At 36.1% G+C, this 22,500-nt stretch overlaps 1 protein-coding gene across 28 annotated transcripts in view; it reads right to left on the bottom strand.

Moving 5' to 3' along the window:
* LOC135104468 (rho GTPase-activating protein 190-like) overlaps nt 1-22,500 on the bottom strand; it is a 212,188-nt gene that overhangs the window by 107,002 nt on the left and 82,686 nt on the right. For 24 of the 28 annotated variants that reach the window (XM_064011950.1, XM_064011944.1, XM_064011946.1 and 21 more), the window contains exons 17-20: nt 22,251-22,417; nt 12,743-12,884; nt 10,088-10,286; nt 8,740-8,942 (exon numbers count right to left, since the gene is read on the bottom strand). In XM_064011950.1, the coding sequence (XP_063868020.1) occupies nt 8,740-8,942; nt 10,088-10,286; nt 12,743-12,884; nt 22,251-22,417 (711 nt within the window). The remainder of the gene's footprint in view (nt 1-8,739; nt 8,943-10,087; nt 10,287-12,742; nt 12,885-22,250; nt 22,418-22,500) is intronic. The other 4 variants (XM_064011954.1, XM_064011967.1, XM_064011951.1 and 1 more) reach the window with 2 other exon arrangements.

A 22,500-nucleotide genomic window follows, 5' to 3' on the forward strand; every position in this document is an offset into this window, starting at 1 on the left:
AGGAGGAGGAGGAGGAGGAGGAGGAGGAGGAGGAGGAGGAGGAGGAGGAGGAGGAGGAGGAGAAAGAGGAGAAAAAAAGAGGAAGAAAAACGAACAAAGCAAAATAATTATCCACTGAGTTATAGTATGTCATTTGAACATACACACAAGCACATACAGTCACTTACCAATAATAATATTAAATAATCCTAAGTAGCTACAAATATCCATCTAGCTTCGTTAGATATATGCTATTATGTTTATTTTTTAATGGGAAGATGAAAATTTTCTTATGACTGAATTACAAAATAACATGGTACTGTTTACACAACCAGAACAATGATGAAGTCACAAATTCTAAAAGAAAAGACAGAAGCAGTATAAGCATCAATTTCTTTTCACTATGAAACAAATGGATATTCACTGGAGGTATTTTTGTTTCCAGGATCAATATTTGCAGGGAGCCTATGCTTTGACTGGCACTACATTCACTCTTTATATATAAACAACCCTGTGCCTCTTACAGGTTTACACATTTATATTACACATTTATCATTACTGATCACCAAATCCAGATGCACTACTTCCTATAATAATCTGAACCCAAAGTCCAGGTCAAGAAGTGTAGATCCTTGATGTGTGCATCTTCTGACTAAATTGGCCTTGCTGTCCCTTCTGATATGAATATGTGTTGCCTAAAGTCTTATTCATAACAGAATGCTTTCAGTTTCATGCAGCTCTAAAGACAAATATCTTGTAACCACTGCAAAATTTTCTGCAATGCCATTATGACAGAAGTAAGCACAACTTACCACAATAATTTCTAAAGCATCTCTGACATGCATAATAAAAGTAAGAGAGTTCACGTTTTAAAAGAGGTCAGGAAAAGACAAACATTCATGCAGAAAAAGAAAAAAAAAAAATTCATAAGGCAGTCAACCATCCTCATGAAAAGATGAGACTTATGGAGTTGGAGAAACACTTGTCACTGAACATTCATTAAAACAGAGATTATTCATCCATTAATATGGCAGTTCTCATTTAAAAAATAAACATCTGCAGTCACTTTTCAAAGAAAGGAGAGGAAATTAGAAAACTTGGGTATATCCACAAAAACCTGATCCTTGTGGAGAGGCCTCACTCCCATATTTTCATCCATATACACTTGCATTTTTGGTGCATATTTTAAAGGAGTAGTTTATACTCAATTATCAAAATTTCTGCAATCTACTAATATAGAAAATTTAATAATCTGAATCAGAATGGTACTATTAACACATACTTGAGGAAGTTACAGGCAGAGACATCCACTTGCCCAGACCACTTTTGAGTTACATAAACTACAATCTTCCTCAACTAGCCAAGATTCTGCAGAAACACCTAGACAGCCCAACTCAAACACAGAGGGTAAAAATCACACCATTTAATACTACCAGCAAGCTATACAGAACACCAGACAGCCAACATGGGAATAAGTGGTGGCAGAGAGGTAAATGTCCTGCTGCTATTCATTTCTGATGGGTCAGCTGACATGAAGCAATTCATTATGTGTCTTGTGCTGCATGAGTCAATTTGAGGCAATCAAAGAAGACATTAAAGTAACATAGTATTGCCCACATCAGTCTTGTTCACAAGCCCTGCAGATTATCACCTTTGTGTTTATTGGCTTCCTATTCCTTTATGCACTATTTTTTCATTAATTAATTATTATTATTACTTATTGATTTATTTTCAATTTTACCTATTTATTTATTTATTATTTATTTATCTTTTGCAGCTTAGGAAATACCTGTCTAGTCTATTGTTATTATCCTTCTTCTTTAATAAGTTGCTTAATTTTCTTCACTTGTTGAATTAGTAATGTTTCAAGTACTTTAGACATAGGTATAATCTAATCAATTTAGAATGTAATATGTACGATCTCCTTTTGTAAATCTAAGAAATCAGTTAGTGGTATTCATAAATTATCAGTATGACCAATACCAAAGCTATTTTTATACAATCCATGATAAAAATAAGTGGAATCAGAAATAAGAAAAACTTGATCATTTCCAGAATGCAGAAACAGAGTGACTGTGATCAAACCTGTGATGCTGCACTCGGGACTTAAAAAGCAATGGGACTATATTCTGCAGAACAATCACTGTTAACCATTTTTGCCTAATGGCCTCTGAAACAATTACATATTAAAATGAAGCCCACAAATATGCACCCTTCTTGTTTCCTCATGTGTATTAGTATAAGCAGACAAACATGAGTACAACACTTTCCTTATTGGGATGAATAGAAAGGAGGAAGATTGAAAATATGATAAAAGATAACAAATATGAATCTAAATAACAACAACAACAACAACAACAACAACAACAACAACAACAACAACAACAACACCAATGTAAAGTGGTACTGTGTACGGATGGGGCTGCCTTACTCCACAGTATAGTACTAGTGCATGCACATGGGGACCTGATCGATACTCAGCCGCACAGGTTCAAATATTGGCCATAGTCTGAGATTAGCAAAGCAATCTACTGGGGACAACAGTTCCCAAATATGAAATCTAGAGTTGATGAGGAAGTAATTTAGTCAGGGTTATAAAACATATCCAAGTGTTATGAGGTGGTGTAAAAATGGCATTTATTACCTGTGTGTGTGTAAAACAAAGGCTTGACATTATTTTTTTTTCTTTATGAATTCATATGTAATTGTCACCTTCAGTTATATGCATAATTTTCTTTTTTTAGAATAACAGATAGTCTGAAAATATTATATATTCATCTTGAGGGGCCTGCTTCACCCAGATCAGAACCATAGAACTTTTTTGCCGTTACTGTCATTATAACTGAAGTGAATCATGTTTAATGCAGGCTGTTGGCAGAACCTTCCCCATCTGTTAGCAGTAACCTGAATTTATACTAGATTCACGTCTCATTCTGCTTCTCTGTTCACGATTTGTAGTTCTGACCATAAAAAGCTTATTAATCAAAGATCCAACACACACACACACATCCACATAATCCTCCTCTCATTAATAAAAAAAAAAAAATAAATAAAATAACAATATAAAAATATAATAAAAATAACTTCATTAATACAAAAATATGTGAACAATACAAAAATACAATAAAAATAAACAACAGAAGCTGATGCACACCTTTGAACAGAAGGCTGTAGTCTGAATGACTAAGTTGTTTTACATAAAAAGATTTTTAATGCAAGTGTTTTTTTTTTTTTAAATGGCTCCTGCACCACTATGAATTACTATAAATCTAATAGAGCTTATGATATATGCAGGCCAATAAATATATATCTATATATGTCTGTCTGTCTGTCTGTCTGTGTTTATCTATCTATCTATCTATCTATCTATCTATCTATCTATCTATAATATATATATATATATATATATATATATATATATATATATATATATATATATATATATATATATATATATATATATATATATATATATATATATATATATATATATATATATATATATATATATATATATATATATATATATATATATATATATATATGCCGCCCACACATTTATGTCCCCAAATTTGCTCACCTGCATGTTTTAGTACTTTAAAGTATAAAGGTCCACTGTTTTTCAACAAAAGGATAAAAATGGTCATAGCCACCACAGACAAGGTGGAGAGGGCCTGAATTATTACCCTGAGGCAAGGAGTCAAGATCATTGAAACTGTTGCCCATGTTGGGCGCCCTAGAACCAGTAACTTTCACATTCTTTCCATTAGTAAAGACCTGAATGAGAATGAAGTTTCCCTGCCAAACCTCATCCTAGCTAGCAGAAGAGTTTCATGAAAACTGATAAACTCATCAGGCATACTTTGACCAAATATCCAAAATCGAGAATGAACACTCAGAACTGCTGTTATAATGTGTTCATTGTCATTCAGACCTATGATGGTGGCAGGGAAGTATAACAGATGATCTGAAGGCAATGTTTCTCATGAAAGAGCATTGCAGAGTGAACCCCTATGTCAATCACAGTAACAGCAAATTCAACACAACATATTCAGCAAAGATGATCACTAAAGCTTGTGTGATTTTTGATTAGCCTTGACAATCCTGTCACATTTTCATTCCCACAATGAGGCAGGACAGACTGACTCCCTTTAAGTGGGATGTCAGCCTGATGTATACTCACAGACATACTAATTAAATAAAACTATACAAGAATAAAGAAGCCACCATGCTAAAATTCATCCACATTAACCAAAATTGTCACAACTGCTATATATATTCTGACTCAGTAATTTTAACAGCTGTTCACACCTTTCATATTCCTGTTTCAATATTTACCTAGTTGTAATGAAGAGGGTCTCAGCTAGGATTCTATCCCTATATATAATTACTTTCACCTTTCCTTTAATACTTTGGGAATTACTGCAGTAGTTACCTTGCTTCTCCTGTATCCCATCCTTACATATTTTAGTCCCCCTCTCTCTATATGTCATGATCATATATATAATTACCAACATACACAGATAGCTTAATCATCTGATCATTTATCTATCTCATGGACACATATGTAAAACCAGTCTTCACAACTATTTACTCACTGTGTAACTGAGAATACAGTCATTCACCAGCTTCCAATCATATAATTTAAGTAACCTCACATGTTTCTATGATAACAGAAGAGAGAGAAGGATCAGAATGTAATAGATAACTTGTTTTCAAGTAGATTTTCATGTCTGTGATGTATTTGGTTAGTTGTTATATTCTGTTTGTATAAATTTCATCACTGATTTTCCTTTGAGGGACAAATCAAGACAAAATGTGTTTTCCATATAGTTATAGTTGGCCATTTTTTTATGCTTTCATAGTCCATAACTAAATATGAATAATGGAAGAATGTGACACATGATGATGATAATGATAATGATGATGATGACAGCCTTCAAGTACCTTAGCTCATCAATGATGGAATAACTTCAAACTTCAAAATGATGAAATAATCAGAAACTTTGACACCAGATGCAATGGGCACTAGAGATCCTTTCACTCCCTCAAGCTTGGCAATCAACTTTGAGCTGATAAATGAACATTACTGTCTAGTACATAATAAGGAGAGGTTCCAATTCATGTTCAGTATAAAAAATAAATTACGGAAGGGGAAAAAAAAAAACAAAGAAGACACTATACACAAATACAAACTTGACATACATAAACAAACAGACGAATCATCATTGAATACACAGCACAATTACAACAGAAAATTGATGCTCATAAACAATGAGTGATCAAAAAAGTATCTAGATAACAGTTGTTATTTTTAAGACAATAACTGAGTAATCTTTGTTGAAACTCCCCTTTAATACATATAGGTCTTTCATAATTCAGAATCCTTCTGTTACTGTAAGTTACTTTGTCATTATGTATGATGCCTTCCATGATGTCAAATCATTGCCAGGATTATTTAAACACTAGGAAATAACATGGACACAAAGATACATTGGTAAAATGAGTTTGTTACAAACTAGGAACTCCATATCTGATGAAGAATTATTCTATAAGCAAAAATAAGTGTGCTGGCAATTTGTCAAGATAAAACTGCTTTATCACTGCATTACCATCCTGGCTGACTGCACCATGAAAAGGCACAAAGATACAATTATAGCTGCAATTAATAAACCTGACCAATGTTTCTTTAATTTCCTGGATCATAGTCATGCTTTACAATCTTGGCTGATAATTTTTATTTGCTTTGATCTTGTAAGTTTATATTTCAGTGATGGTGATAAAGTCTACCTACACACTGTAGGTTTGCTTATTTGCCAGTTTTAAATTTTCCTTAGGTTGCATCTGAGACTGCATGCTAAGGCAAATCAGCAGCAAAACTCTATAGCAGTTAACTCGTGAAATAAACTTCCCTTCCAAGTTCCTAATGCATCTTTTTTTTTCAGTTCTCAGGAAGCTAATCTTCGATCAGCTTTTAGAATCCCATTCTCATGTCTGCTTGTTGAAAATTCTATTACTAAACCACTGTAACATCTAAACAAATCTCATGAAATTCTCTCCTGAGATTATTTGAATTCTCTTTTATACCAGCTTTCTCTATCACTGAACATCTATATAGAAAGGCCAACTTATACAGCATAAACAATTAATACCCATGAGCCTGAATAAGACCAGCAGAAAGGCACTGCAGGGAAACATATACAAAACGTATCAAAGCATACTCTGAGAAAGCATTAAAATTTGTTAAGATACTTCTTAATCAAACCTGAAAGGAAACCTTCTACACTCCTGGTATCAAGCAAAAACTGGCTGGCATTCTATAATGGCAGCACACTGCCAAAATTTAAACACTTGGATCATCTAGTTAAAATATATGCAGATATGACACTCACTACAATGCCAGAATCATGCGAAGAAACTAAATATTTTGAGTATGTCACTAATAATGCAACTGGTGGCATAGTGAATAAATAATGTACAGTTGCTGCCAAAGGTCTTGATGAGAGAATTCTCAGACCTGCTTCATAAAATAAACACAATAAAAGCATCCCCCCCAAGAATACGACAAAACAAAATCATAATTAAGTTTCCACTGCTGTGAAAAACAATGCATGTAATCCACTTGACTCGTTCTAACTTTCCACATCAGTATGGTGCAAGAAAAGTAAAACTGCTATTTTTTTTTTATTTAGAGGCCTTTAAAAAAACAAATTATTTTGGCTTCGGCACGACGCAAGTTCCTTTAGAAATTCTATGTCTCATACTATCTAGTACATAAGCATAATATCTACAGCAATATTGATTAGATTCTTCACTATTAAAAGCAATTAAATCAAAGATAGAGGGAGAATACGGCATTACAAAAAAATGTGCTAGAAAATACAATAAAAAAATTAAAAAATCACAATGATGGGTTAACTTAAACTTTTCATTATCAACCAAATGATTCTTAATAAAATTATATCAAGGAAATCAACTAAATATTTTTGAGAACAGTATGGACAGCATGTCTTCTGAGTCTGGATAAAAGTCCACAAATGCACCAAGCACCAGATACTCATCCTCTGTACTGCTCATTTGCATGAAAATAAAAGACAAAGCCTATTTGACAACCACCTATTGTTACCAGTGGTGTAACTCATCACAGCACATGCTTACATTTTTTAATACTCTTACCTAGATGAATGTAAATAATGAAAAAGTCTGCTGCTATACTAAATTACATTTATTTTTTTCTCCCTCTGTTGTCAGATACAGATGAATTTGGTGCTTAAATTCATAATTTTAATGAAAAATATGTGTTCATTCAGTTCTTCTCCAGCAACCAATTTTGCAAACGTATAAGATTAGTGCCCCATTAACTAAAATGACGTTTGAATTGTCTTAAGGAGTGTGTGTGTATCAGTGTTTGGCTGCTTTGCTTTCACAGGGATGTCAGCCAAGCATATAGCTATATCATCAGATCAGTATTTAATAATGACAATCTATGCACTATCACACAATAAGTTTTAAGATATTGTGTAGCAGTAACACTTGTTGTCTGCTTCAATGTCTGATATTCAGAAATCCCACTGAAAATTGACACGCATAAAAATTATAAACACATTATTATTCAACATCTTCAGTCATACAGGAAGGAAAATTAATAAGGTGCTAATTTTTATCAATGCAGATCTTCCTTCTGTGTCTCTTATATGGTTCAGGCATTTCTATGTTGAACTCATAAACTCAAACAAAGGCATTTCTATTTTGAACTAGTTGTCAAAAAACAAATAAATAAACTATGTTGAACTAATGAATTAATCTTTTCCTAAAATTAAGACAATTGTCCAGCATTACTAATTGATGATTAATCTTCAGTTCAAGTAACTTTAATGGACCACATGTGAATAATGACTTTCTATAATCTCTGAAATTCAATAAATCAACAGAAAGTTTGCTTTGTTCTTTTGATTCAAAGTATAAGGTGTCTTTTAAAATTTCAAAAGGAAACACAACTTTATGATCTTTATTTAATTTTTTTTTATTGAATATTTTAATGAAAATTCTAAATTTTAAAATTCCTAAGCAATATGGAAAATAAATTTTTTGTATAAACAATTAAAGACAATATTTCTAATTCTAATATTTTTTGGGTTGGATAAATAACTGCATCACAAGAAGAATATTGCACCTCAGAATTTTTTCCATTTTGTTCCATTTCAAAGATCTTCAAGTTCAACAACTATGCCAATGCAACAGTAGAAACCTGAGAATAATTCAAGACTCACTTTGGCATACACTCATATGTACACGGAAGACTCGAGTTCCCTGAAGATACCTGACACTATCTTGAATGATTGGTGCCTTAATGCTAAGTCAACCATACCATCAACTTAACAATCAAGTTCCCTTACTACATCTGAAGCAATCAGGATAGACAGAAAATGATGCTGAATCAACGATGTAATCAAACCATCACTTAAATATGAATATTAAACATGAACAGATGGACACAACATATTTCATATAAGATACTGTCACTTTCTCAACTTCTTTTGGTGCATCATAAACTACGCTTTGCAAGTTGCATATCTAAATTACTCATGGAGTAAGAATTAGTATTCATTAAAAATGCCAAAAATTAGTAAGCCACAAATCAGCAGCATTATAAAGAAAACGTGCTCTTGATTAAATTTGGCTTTTGCATTCAAGTGAAAATTTGTTAAAAAGCTGTCACTAATATTTTATTGCAGTTAGCTAGAACATTATTGTCCTTACCTTGCTGAAACCTGTGCTGCTTCTTGAATTGAGATGGCTTGACAAGATGCTCTTCCTCATCATTGTCAATGTGGGAGTAAATGTCTGAGTCATCTGAGGGTGTGAGGGGCTGGTCATCAGGAAACACAGGAGAGAGAGGCTCATCAAGGTCATCCCCAAGAGAGCCATCCGTAGGCACAGTCTCATAGATTTCAGAACTGCTTCTGACAGGCAAGACAAAGAGCCTTCTTAGACACAACACACATATCATTCATAAAATCTTTAGTGGGCCACATATCATAGGCATTAGGACAACCAATACAACAGGCTCACAATGTGAGCTGGTATCAAAAAGTTGCAAGACTAGCCCACAGCACACCAACAGATGGCAGTACAGGGATGACTGTGCTATAAGGCAGAGCAGGAACCATCATCAAGTGGTCTGCAAATTGGCATTGTTCAGTGAACTTCATGAACTGTGCCACAAGGAGTTTTTGTAATAACATGCATAGGCCCATTTGCAAGTTCATCAAGGACTGCAAACTGGAGCACAGAGCAAACATCAAATTCTGCATCTATCTCGACAAATCTGCCACAGAAACCTTTGATGATATTCAACATGTATATGGAAATGAAACAATGAGTCATGCAAGGTGTTTTGAATGGCACAAATGCTTCAGGAGGAGCAGGACATTACTGAAAGATGATCCTTCCATAAACTCAACCTATAAAAATGTAAAAGTAATTTGTTGATTTGTGCATGAGGATCACTGGAGATCTATAATAGACATTACTGTCATTGTTAGTGTATCATATGCAACAATGCAGGCAATCTTCATATCTAACTTAATCATGCACAGCTCTGTTGCAAAGATAATATCCAGGCTTCTGACCTCTGAATAGGAGCATTGGAACCAAATCTGCAAAGAGCTCTGTCAGCATGCCCTGGATGACACTACCCTCAAGTCAAGGGTCATCACTGAAGATAAGAATTGGCTCTATAGGCTCCTTGAAGCTTCTTCCTATACCCAAAAAGGCAGATGCTGCTGAACAGATGCCATTTTGACACAGTGGAAGAGACTGTGAATTACAGAAGTTGTTTGACACACTTTGAGGGCAAGACTTGCAGAATGAGTTTTAGCAGAGGCAACAGCACAGGGAACATTCAAGGATTCAGTTTTAGAAGAAATAGTGCAGAAACTTGAATCAAGTTTGTACTTTTTGGTATAACAGTCTAGCCTCAGAACTTTTTGATACCCACTTGTGTATGTCTTTTTATTTTCTTTTTTTTTTTTTTTTATCATAATGGCCAAAGCTACAAAACATATGTATATAAAGACAGAAAATGTAGTAATGAAAGTAAGCTCACCCTTCAGCTGATTGTGATCTGGGAGGCATGTTGCGACGCGGAGGTGGCAAGGTGATGCTGCGATGGTAGTGGTGGGAGGGCCGCTCTAGGGTTCCTTCTCCAGAGTCATCTAAGCCTGATGGATCCTCCATGTTAAAGGCCTGCTCTATCTCAGGCTTCTTGTCCCACACCTCCTTAAAAAACGGCGTGTAAAATGCGGCTGGAAGAGGAAGAGAGAAAAAAAAAAAAAAGCTATATATACGCCTGTTCAGGATATTGCCATTTTCACTAGTTATATATTACTATATGTGGTGTGAATGAGTGTGAAAGTCATGTGCCTTGTCTCTGCTACCCCTTGTTTTTGGGGGAGGCAGTCTTAGCATATGTATATATGTACTTCAAATCTCATCCTCATTAGTCTGCATGTGAGGTGAAAAATAAACAAACAAATAAATAAAATATAAATTGACTAAAGAAGAAGAAGAAGAAGAAGAACTAAATAACAATAATGTTTATAATAAAATAAAATAAAATAAATAAATAAATAATAATAATAATAATAATAATAATAATAATAATAATAATAATAATAATAAATAATAAATAAAATAATAATAATAAATAAATAAACTAGGTCAAAATCCCTTCAGCTTTCTACTTAATGTGAATGTGGGAGGATGGGCATGTCACCCCTGGTCTTAATTGTCTTCTTTTGCTAGAAGATATTGACTATATATATATATATATATATATATATATATATATATATATATATATATATATATATATATATATATATATATATATATATATATATATATATATATATATATATTATATATAGACACACACACACACACACACACACACACACACACACACACACATATACATATTCATTCATTTATTTATTTACACATACACACACACAAAAGAATGGCAACAGTAACACATGTTACACTACATGAATGCATTGCTATGTAAATTAACTAAATTACAGTCTTGACACAACACTAAAGTGAAAACTTTATAAACAAAGGAAATACTATTCAGTCATAATACTGCTCAAATCAATACCCAACTCTGCTCACTTTGTAACTTATTTCTAAAATTGAATTTATGTGCATACACTACAAAAGGAAAGCAAACTGTATACCAACTACAGTAGAGTCCTGTTTAACTGAACCTTTAATGTCCAAAGCACTCACATAACCAAACTTGAGCTTATATAATGAAATACCAAAAATGGGTGAAATCCAAAGCACTGGATTATTTGCATCAATCAGTACATAGGTAAATAGCTAATCTCTTACTTTTCTGCTACTATGGTGGAACCTGACTAACTTAGTACTTGGGGTGCTGGCTGTTTTTGTCTCTCATAGGTGTCCCTTTCACAGTCAACAGGCATTTGAACACCTCTTTCTCTTGCTCGTACTGTCATCCTTTGCCTTAATTATTCCAAAATTATAAGTTGTTACATATGACTGCATGTTTTTTTTTTAATGACTTTCAATCTGATGATGGAACAATGACACTGTATATCTTCCAGTACACTTCACAATGCATACAGGCCGTGTGGCGCTGCTGTCCCAGTGTCCATGACACGTGAATACCCCAGGCTGTGCAATGCTGGCTGTTGTCAGATCAGGTCACTCTGGGGTTGAGGTGGCAACAGCAGAGATATACAATCAACACCCTGAATACCAAGTTATTTTGGTTCCACTATAGCCTGATCCACTAATCATTCCTTTCCTTCTCAATTACACATACACAGAACATAGACTCATTGTAGTGTTATCATGGGCAATCCTTCAGAGAAGGATGTGTCTAACAAGAACAAACTGTTAATCATTGTAAGCCCTGATAAATTTGGAAAATTTATGATTAAATCCAAGTTATAAAATTTTGAATTATCTGGAGTTGTCTCATCTGGCCAAAGTTCCATTTTGTTAAACAGCATTCAACTGAACAACCATGTAAATAATATATGTCATCTTCCAAAAAAGAAATTTCAAAATCATGAGCTCTTCCTTTTTATAAGGTGTCTACAATAGTCAACATATAAATGAGAAAAAAAAAAAAATTAAATACCACTGACTAAAAAGCAACATTACTTAATTATACCCATTAACTCTGTGGGGGAAAAAACTCCATGTCACACTATTATTTAAAAATATCTATCTCCATTTATTTTGGAGCAGAGATGACACCTAGGAAATAACAAAAATAAAAAGATACAACACTAATTTTCCATCAAGTGTGGAAGGTTACAAGCAAGCTGAATTGAAGCATAAGTAAAGTAAAAGTCTTACCAATGGTTATGTACCTGCCACTATGGGGGACATGCTACACCATACCACATATATACCTTGCACCTGCTGTAAGTCTTTGACTGGGTCTCCTTCCAGTGCAACTATGCCAAAAATGCTTGAATATTACCAACCTTCAACACAGAAACCTATGGCTCCACTATCAAGGGTTCAAGGGACCTATTCCTTCTCCATATGATACTTGCAACTGAGTTAATCAACAAGATTTTACTTGTTCGGTCAGATCATATGATTATGAAAGTCTTTCACCTAGTAAGATTAATGACTTAAAAGTATTTAAGGAGGGAATGTAAGAGAAAGATTTATATAAACTAAGTATTAACATGCACGTAATGGCTGGACTCACTTTTCTGTTGGCAAGTTGCAGTGGAGGTCATGAAATGTGCTTGCAGTCTGTCAGCAATAGCATTACCTTCAGTAATCAGCTGCTGAGAGATATCCGACTTAAAAAATGCAGTAGCGCTGCTTGTGTCAGTCATTGCCAAGATCTACAAGAGAAAAGGATATATTTCAGGATATTTTTTTTTTATTAATAATCATTACTCTGAAAAGTTCCTGTCCATAATTATAAACAATTACACATCTCATGTTTGACCTGCCATGCTCTGTGAATATTATCTCTACACAGGGTGACCAAATTTACAAGCTTCCAGGTAAAGTTGTCAATACATTATGTCATAGTTTTAAAAAAATTCATCTGATGGTAACAAAGACATTAACTAGCAGATGCAGTATGCATGTATGGATTCTTTGAACTCTTTAATTATGCTATAAAATATAACACAATAAAATATATTACAATCTAAATATAGTCATATGAATTAACTTAAAAGTGATTATGAATGTTGAACTAAAACTTTACCATTGATTAGTGAACCTAAGTGACCATCACCCAAAGTCCCAAGAGAGATGCCAAACAGACATTTATTTTCCTTATTCATATGGTTTGTCAAGAGATGAGGAATTAATAAACCAATTACAAAATAATTAGAATTTAATACAAGTAAAACAGCTGAGCATCACATGATTATGTCATATTCAAGTGAGCATTTCTGATGCCTTTAATTTTTTGACTAATAAACAAAAGACTTTTGCATTTTTTTAAATACAGGGTGGGCACAAAGTCTTTCCATGATTATGAATGTTTTATAAAAAAAAAAAAAATATATATATATATATATATATATATATATATATATATATATATATATATATATATATATATATATATATATATATATATATATATATATAATTTTTCTGGCTCACTTATAGCCTGCACCTAACTTTATTATTATTATTATTATTCTTTTTTCACAACAATGAACTTTAGTATGTCTCTCTCCCATCACTCAGTGCACATCTAAGCAATATTTAGTTTCAACTTTCACTAATCCTATTGCATCCTATTGCTGAATGAAAGGATGAATTCTATGTCAAGAAGTTTCTATATAAACTAGAAAATATACTTTTTTAAAGCATTATCAACATGCAAAAATTATAGTCTTATAAATGAAATAGTTTATCTGTAATTGCAATCACTGCAACAGTCCTGTTTTAATAAAAATTAAATCATGATGAAGGGAATGCCATAATGTAGGATACTGAACAAAACTTACCAGACAGAGAGACAATACTCCCTAAAAGCACTTGTACATCCACAGCAAGAACATAATTTTTATAACCTACAAAACTGTCATAACTCTTTGCTTGCTGTTATGTATGCATTAGGTATCATTGTAATTTCTTTGCAACCTTCTAGAATGCCACCTTGCATGTGCAAGAAAGACAAGTCTGAGAAATGAAAATATTATTTCATTCAATGCAATCAACTCTTACCTGATTTCACTCAATCTGACTTTCACCTACTTTTCAATGTTTCCTTCTGTTCCTCCCATCTCCATGATCAATCCATGTTGGTCTTTTCTTTTTTTTTTTTTTTACTTAGAATACTATGATATATATATATATATATATATATATATATATATATATATATATATATATATATATATATATATATATATATATATATATATATAAACTGCCTTATTTTTGGTGACATATTATTTCCAATACATACAATTTTCCATCTATTTCAGTTTTGTACATGACTTTCAGGGGTTCATCTGGTAGGGTATGGGGACTGAAGTCACACATCACTTTTCTGAGAAAAATATAGGGCAACACTACAACAAATTTCATAGCTATAGTCACTATATTTATCAAGATATGACTTGAAATATGATCCCTACTCTGTTAACTTCTCCATCTTGCAAGATGGTACTGACATAGTCCTCCTTTGTTATGAAAACCGTGTAAATTTTGATGAAATGCTTCAAAATATAACTCTACTTGACTATTAAGACAACTTATAGACTCCAATGAAGCAGAGCACAGGGGTCACTGAGCCTTGTGGCTCTAAAGAGAACAGAGGCTTTTAGTGTCTAGTTCACATTCTCCCTCTCCATTAGTTAACATCCTGCTGGTATACCACAATCATACTGACAGCACCAAAATACCCAAATTATTGAAATGAAAGGAGACAATTTTTTCTTTTATAAGATATGTGCCAAGAATATGGAAGACATAAGAAAGAAGTGACATGAAGTCACACAAGCACAACAAGTCCCCAGCCAGACATCATACCTCTACCATCCCACTGTGATGTGCAATTGCTCTAAGAATCAGTCTTGCCTGCCCATGCAAGATTTGACATATAAGCATCACTACTAGAAGAACCAGGATGAACCAACCATGAAAATTGAATAATTATCATAAGAAAATGGAGACCAGTGATAAATTCAACTCTTAACAACCAAAATGGATTTGAAGCAACAATATCACTGGAATGAGGAGCAAAGACAACTCTGATACCTTTTGTAAGATAAAATAACTGAAAGGCCACCAGGAGCATGAAGCAAAAACTATCTTTCTGAGGTTCAGTGAGTCCTGCATACTGATAATAAGAAAAATCTGTAAATATACTTATTTGATAAGAAAAAGGAGATAAAAAAAAGAAAATCTAATTGTACAAGGAGATCTCATTATACAAACATTCATCCAGTCCAGAAGAGCAGTGTGAATGTGTAAGAGGTTGAGAAAAATTGGTACAGTTAACCCAGAATGCCAAACTTTATAGAAACTGTTTTACTTAGAGATGAGCAGTGAAGTTTCTAGTTTAGTAAAGGTCAAACCAAGGATGTTCATTGTAGAAGAGGGCGACAGTTTAGTGTTACTGAAGAAGAGGGGATTGTTATCTGGAAGACTGTGTCAAGTTAATAAATGGAGGAATTGAGTTTTGAAGACATTGAACAACACTATATTTACTCTTTCCCAATCAGAAATCTCAGAGATATCAGAAGTTAGGCAATATGTGGATTCCCTGCCAAAATAGTTTAATTCCTGAAGGATTGGACATGTATGAAAAGACCTGGAAAAGTGTATGGTGGTATCATCAGCATAGAAGTAAATAGGACAGGAAGTTTAGCTTTGTAGATCGTTTATAAATAATAAGAGAGTGGATGACAGGACAGAACCCAACAGAACACAATTGTTAATAGACTTAGGAGAAGAAGGTAGAATTGGTGCAGTTGGTAGTTTGACTAAGCAAGGTGCAAGCAGAGAGGGACAATTCTGGAGGACAATAGGAGAGATCCCATCAGTTCTATTGGCCATATTATTAAATTCCCCCTTCCCCATCCCATCCCTGACTTCATTTGCTGGCCTGGAGTATTTGAGAACAACCTCATCCCCTTCCCATACCCGTGGCCAAAATTAATGTTGGTAGGCCTTTCAAACCAATAATTCTGAGAAATGAGACAATGAATGCACTTTGCTTACATTTTAACTGATATACATTATATGAGGCGCGCGGCGCAACAACGACGTAACCGTGAAATTTGAGATTTCGTGTTTTTGCCTGCTCCGTGTGGTAGAAGGGTGTAAAAGTCTCGTGGTGATGTCGGCCAAGTCATATTCGACCATCTAAGCACCTGTACTAAGGCTCAAAGTCGAGCGTAGTGCGGAGAAAATTTCTCTGGACTAACATCTCGAAAGCGGTACAACAACGACGCAACCTGCTCCTCCCAGCCTCACGTGCGTATGGCCAATCAGCGGCGCGGTTGCAGCCGCCCGGCGCGGGCGAGCCAATCACAGCACCGCTGCCATGTTTACCAGCGCCGTTGCCATGGTGACAACACACTCACCATGTGCTCATCCACTCTGCCCTTTAACACGCCCGAGCACAGACGCACGCTCGGAAAAAAATTCATAAAAAATTTATTTATGTACCAATCTTCATGAAACTTTCACCTAATACTATGTGTAATAGGCTCTAACACATTATTAACAAATGAAAACAATATCGGGAAAAAAAATTATTACCTACGGTATACGCGTTAATTAACGCGTAAGTCATCCACCCAAAATCGTCACCTATCACTTCGAAACCTACATCCCCAAACAGAACTACCCAAGACCTTTCAAATGATGTATAATACTTACTTATTTAAGGGTATCCTATTGTGCGCAATCAGTGTTTAACTTTGAGCGCGTTTTTCTCGAAACTTCCATTTCTCGGTTACGTCGTTGTTGCGCCGCGCGCCTCATATAATATAAAATAATGCATAAAGTTGATGATCTACAAGTAAATAGCAAATGAAAAAAATCAGATATGGTGACCTTGAAGATCACTCACAAGGGACCCAGAGGCTGGCTAGGCCTGTTGGTATGATTTGCCAGTTATGTCATGCTGTGATTTATGCATTTATATACACTATTGTCTAATGTTTATCAGTCACCAGTCTCTATCATGCTTTGCTACACACATTGCTGGCAAGAGATGCTCACTTTTACAGGCAGTGTGTGTGTGTGTGTGTGTGTGTGTGTGTGTGTGTGTGTGTGTGTGTGTGTGTGTGTGTGTGTGTGTGTGTGTGTGTTCTTTAAGGAGCTGCACACTATTGATTGGTATGATGTTCCCACAATCTCTCTCTCTCTCTCTCTCTCTCTCTCTCTCTCTCTCTCTCTCTCTCTCTCTCTCTCTCTCTCTCTCCAGGCAAGATCGAGATATGATCACATTTACATCTCTAGATGGACATATTGTGTGTGTGTGTGTGTGTGTGTGTGTGTGTGTGTGTGTGTGTGTGTGTGTGTGTGTGTGTGTGTGTGTGTGTGTGTGTGTGAAGTATCTAAGGAAATGCATACCATTCTCTCTCTCTCTCTCTCTCTACCTCTCTGGCAACTCATACTGGTAGTGGGAAGCCACACCGCTGTGCAGGTATGTTTACAATCACATGGGAACACCACCATCTCCAGAAACATTACAAACATAATTTAATAATATGACTGTGAGCTCCTGGGATGTAGTGCGATGGTCAACATGACAATTGGCAGTATTATTAAATTCCCCCTTTCCCTTCCCTTGGCTGGTTGTGGTATTATTAATCTCCCCCATCCCTTTGGATGTGTTTAAAAATGCGGCAACAGGGGCAGGATGGGGTAAAAAAAAAAAGTGTTGACTCGGCAGGGTGAGAGACAAGGCACCTTCATCTTCCCAACAATACACTTATTGATTTGTTTTTTTACAGAAGGTAATGCATTTATAAACATGAAAAAAAAAAAAATAATAATAATAAATGAATTATATTTCAAACTTTCCTTAAATGGATGTTTGTAATGTTTCTGGAGACGTTGGTGTTCCCATGTGACTGTAAACATACCCCAAAGTGGTGCGGCCTCCTGCTACCGGTATGGGTTGCCAGAGAGAGAAAGGTGTTCCCATGTGACTGTAAACATACCCCACAGTGGTGCGGCCTCCTGCTACCAGTATGAGTTGCCAGAGAGAGAAAGAGAGAATGGTATGCATTTCCTTACATGCTACACACACACACACACACAGACAATATGCCCATCTAGAGACATAAGCATGATCATATCTCAACCTTGCCTGCAGAGAGAGAGAGAGAGAGAGAGAGAGAGAGAGAGAGAGAGAGAGAGAGAGAGAGAGAGAGAGAGAGAGAGAGAGAGAGAGAGAGAGAGAGAGAGAGAGAGAGAGAGAGAGAGAGAGAGAGAGAGAGAGAGAGAGAGAGCAGCCCCGCGTGCACTATCTGGCTGTGGGAGCAGGCTGACTGGGCATCCCTGAGACACGACATCATTCGCCAGATGAATTATATCCCAAAGTACTTAAGGAATGCAAAGAGGTTATTAGTGAGCCATTAGTTTCTGTCTTTAGGAAATCACTTGAGTCAGGTGAGGTACCAGTAATGTGGAGGCAGGCTAATGTAGTACCCATCTTTAAGAAAGGAGATAAAACTTTAGCATCTAACTATAGCCCTGTCAGCTTAACTTCAGTTGAAGATAAAATATTGGAGTCAATATTAGCAAGGAACATTAGGGAACATTTAGACAAACATAACTTGATAAATCAGTCACAGCAAGGCTTAACTTGTTGTTTTTACAGTAAAGTGTAGGAAGCAGTAGATAATAGTGAGTTATGATATCTTATATCTATTGCCTCAGGAGGAGGCAGTAGACACCTGCCAAAACGATAATTACTCCCAGTGAGGTCTAAAGCACTGTTCAGGGGGTGCTGTGAACTTATCATTAAACCCAGCTGTGACCTCACTGAACGTTTCCCTTTGTGTCTCACAACACAAGGGGGCAGTCACAGCCTGTCCTCTAAAGACAACTCTCTTCCTCCACACAAAACTACAAGCACCTAATAACACACACACCCTTCACTCAAAAATTTCAAAATTATTATGGTGACTCCTACACCAGCCTCAGAGTCCCCATCTGGGCAGGGGACCATAAATGTCCCCAGGTCAGACTGCCTTTCTGTCGACGACCCTAAGTGTCTTGACACCCCCCCAACTTTTTCTTCATTAACTTCTGCAACATTCGCAGTCTAAGATCTAATTTTCAATCTGTAGAACACCACCTCTCCTCTTCTAAACCTCATCTTCTTTTCCTCACTGAAACTCAGGTGTCTGAGGCAACTGACAGTAGCCCCTTTTCTGTTCCCTCCTACTTTGTCCATCCTCATTTTCGATCCAAAGCTGGATGTTGCGTTTATGTGCGCAATGACTTAACCTGCTCTCGTGCCCACGCTCTTGAATCTTCCGAGTTTTCCACCATCTGGCTACAACTACAGTCACTTTCAAACTAAATTTATCTGTGCTGTATACCTCTCACCTAACTCCTCTGACTATAAGAAATTCTTTGACTATTTAACTTCCAAAGTGGAGCACATTCTGACTCTCTTCCCTTTTGCAGAGATCTCCATTCTTGGAGACTTCAATGTTCACCACCAGCTTTGGCTTTCCTCTCCCTTCACTGACCATCCTGGTGAACTAGCCTTCAACTTTGCTATCCTCCACGACCTAGAGCAATTGGTGCAACACCCAACTTGTATTCCTGACCGTCTTGGAGATACGCCCAACATTCTTGACCTTTACCTAACCTCTAATCCTTCTGCTTACGCTGTCACCCTTTCTTTTCTGTTGGGCTCCTCGTACAGGGTACGAGAAAGATTTAGGAGTTATAGTTAGCTCTGAACTCCGTCTAGGGAAACAATGCATAGAAGCCAGAAACAAGGCAAATAGGGTACTAGGATTCATTTTTAGGAGTGTTAAAAGTAGGCCGGAAGTAATATTAAAGTTATACTTGGCGCTGGTCAGACCTCATCTAGACTACGCGGTGCAGTTCTGGTCCCCACATTACAGGAAAGATATAGGTCTATTAGAATCAGTACAGAGGAGAATGACTAAAAGGATACAGGGGATGAGGAGTATCCCTTACGAGACGAGGTTGAAGCTGTTAAATTTACATTCTTTAGAGAGACGTAGGTTAAGAGGGGACCTGATAGAAGTCTTTAAATGGTATAAGGGTTATAACAAGGGAGATGTAAGCAAAATTCTTAGGATCAGCAACCAGGGTAGAACAAGAAATAACGGGTTCAAGCTTGAAAAATTTAGGTTTAGGAAGGAGATAGGAAAAAATTGGTTCTCAAATAGAGTGGTAGATGAATGGAACGGACTCAGTAATCATGTAGTTAGTGCTAGGACACTAGAGAGCTTTAAGAGAAGATCAGACAAGTTTATGGATGGGGATGGCAGATGGAAATAGGTAGGTGTGTTTCATACAGGGACTGCCACGTGTAAGCCTGGTCGCTTCTTGCAGCTTCCCTTATTTCTTATGTTTTTATGTTCTTATGATCACAATCTCATATCTGTATCTTGTCCTATCGCTCCAATCCCTCCTCAGGATCCCCCTAAGCGAAGGTGCCTCTGGCATTTTGCCTCTGCTAAGTTGGGGGGACCTGAGGAGGTATTTTGCTGATTTTCCTTGGAATGACTACTGCTCCTGTGTCTGAGACCCGTCTTTGTATGCTGAGCACATAACAGAAGTGATAATGTCTGGCATGGAGGTGCACATTCCTCACTCTTTTTCTCAACCTAAACCTTCCAAACCTTGGTTTAACACAGCTTGTTCTCATGCTATACATGATAGAGAGGCGGCCCACAAAAGGTACTTAAGCTTCCATCACCAGAATCTCATGCACTTTATATTTCTGCCCGGAACCATGCCAAGTCTGTTCTCCAACTAGCCAAAAACTCCTTAATTAACAGAAAGTGTCAAAACCTTTCAAGATCTAACTCCCCCTAGTGACTTCTGGCATCTAGCCAAAAATATCTCCAATAACTTTGCTTCTTCTTCTTTCCCTCCTTTATTTCAACCATATGGCACCACTGCTGTCACATCTATTTCTAAAGCTGAACTCTTCACTCAAACCTTTGCTAAAAACTCTACCTTTGTACGATTCTGGGCTTGTTCCTCCCTCTCCTCCACCCTCTGACTACTTCATGCTACCTATTAAAATTCTTCACAATGATGTTTTCCGTGCCCTTGGTGGCCTAAACCCTTGGAAGGCTTATGGACCTGATGGGGTTCCTCCTATTGTTCTCCGAAACTGTGCCTCCGTGCTTGCACCTTGCCTAGTCAAACTCTTTCAGCTCTGTCTGTCAACATCTACCTTTCCTTCTTGCTGGAAGTTTGCCTACATTCAGCCTGTTCCTAAAAAGGGTGACCGTTCTAATCCCTCAAACTACCGTCCTATTGCTTTAATTTCCTGCCTATCTAAAGTTTTTGAATCTATCCTTAACAGGAAGATTCTTAAACATCTATCACTTCACAACCTTCTATCTGATCGCCAGTATGGGTTCCGTCAAGGCCGCTCTACTGGTGATCTTCTGGCTTTCCTTACTGAGTCTTGATCATCCTCTTTTAGAGATTTTAGTGAAACTTTTGCTGTTGCCTTGGACATATCAAAAGCTTTTGATAGAGTCTGGCACAAAGCTTTGATTTCCAAACTACCCTCCTACGGCTTCTAGCCTTCTCTCTGTAACTGGCAAAGTGCCAGAAGTCACGAGGGGAGTCAGATCTACAAAGATTTTTACGTTTTACATTGATGAAGGTATTTCTGTCTAGATAAAGAAGAGACTCAGCATGATTTTAGAAAGAAATATAAAGTACATGAGATTCTGGTGAAGGAAGGCTCAAGTACTATTTGTGAGCTGCCTCTCTATTGTGTACAGTATGAGAACAGCGTAAGTTAAACCAAGGTTTGGAAGGTTTAGGGTTTAGTATATTTAGCACATCAATTACTATATATAAAGTAAGCTTTCAATCACTGAATGTTTATCTTACTCTTCTTGCTATGAATCTGGTACAATATGCAATATATTATAATAATGGAACATTACCACACAGTTTACTGTTCACTGTTATGACTTTCACCCTCACCTCTTCTTACTAAAAGTTAAAATATAGTACTGTACAGATGAAATTCTTACCTGGATTGGTAAATTAGGAATGTTTGCAGAGAAAGCCCTGAGAGTGGCCAAGGATGCCTTGCGCTTTGTTGAATAAACTAAAATAAAACCATGCACCAGATCTTCTCGAAATGCATTGGCACCATGGTAAGATGACACAATGACTTCCACACGCCGCTTGCAGTCATCTGAAACAAGCATCTTATGTAATGGGAGCCTTAATAAGTTATTTTGGAAGAAAGCTAGGAGAGAAGCAAGGAGAGGAGCATAG

This window comes from Scylla paramamosain, chromosome 10 (assembly GCF_035594125.1).
Source record: "Scylla paramamosain isolate STU-SP2022 chromosome 10, ASM3559412v1, whole genome shotgun sequence".
Taxonomy (NCBI): Eukaryota; Metazoa; Arthropoda; class Malacostraca; order Decapoda; family Portunidae; genus Scylla; species Scylla paramamosain.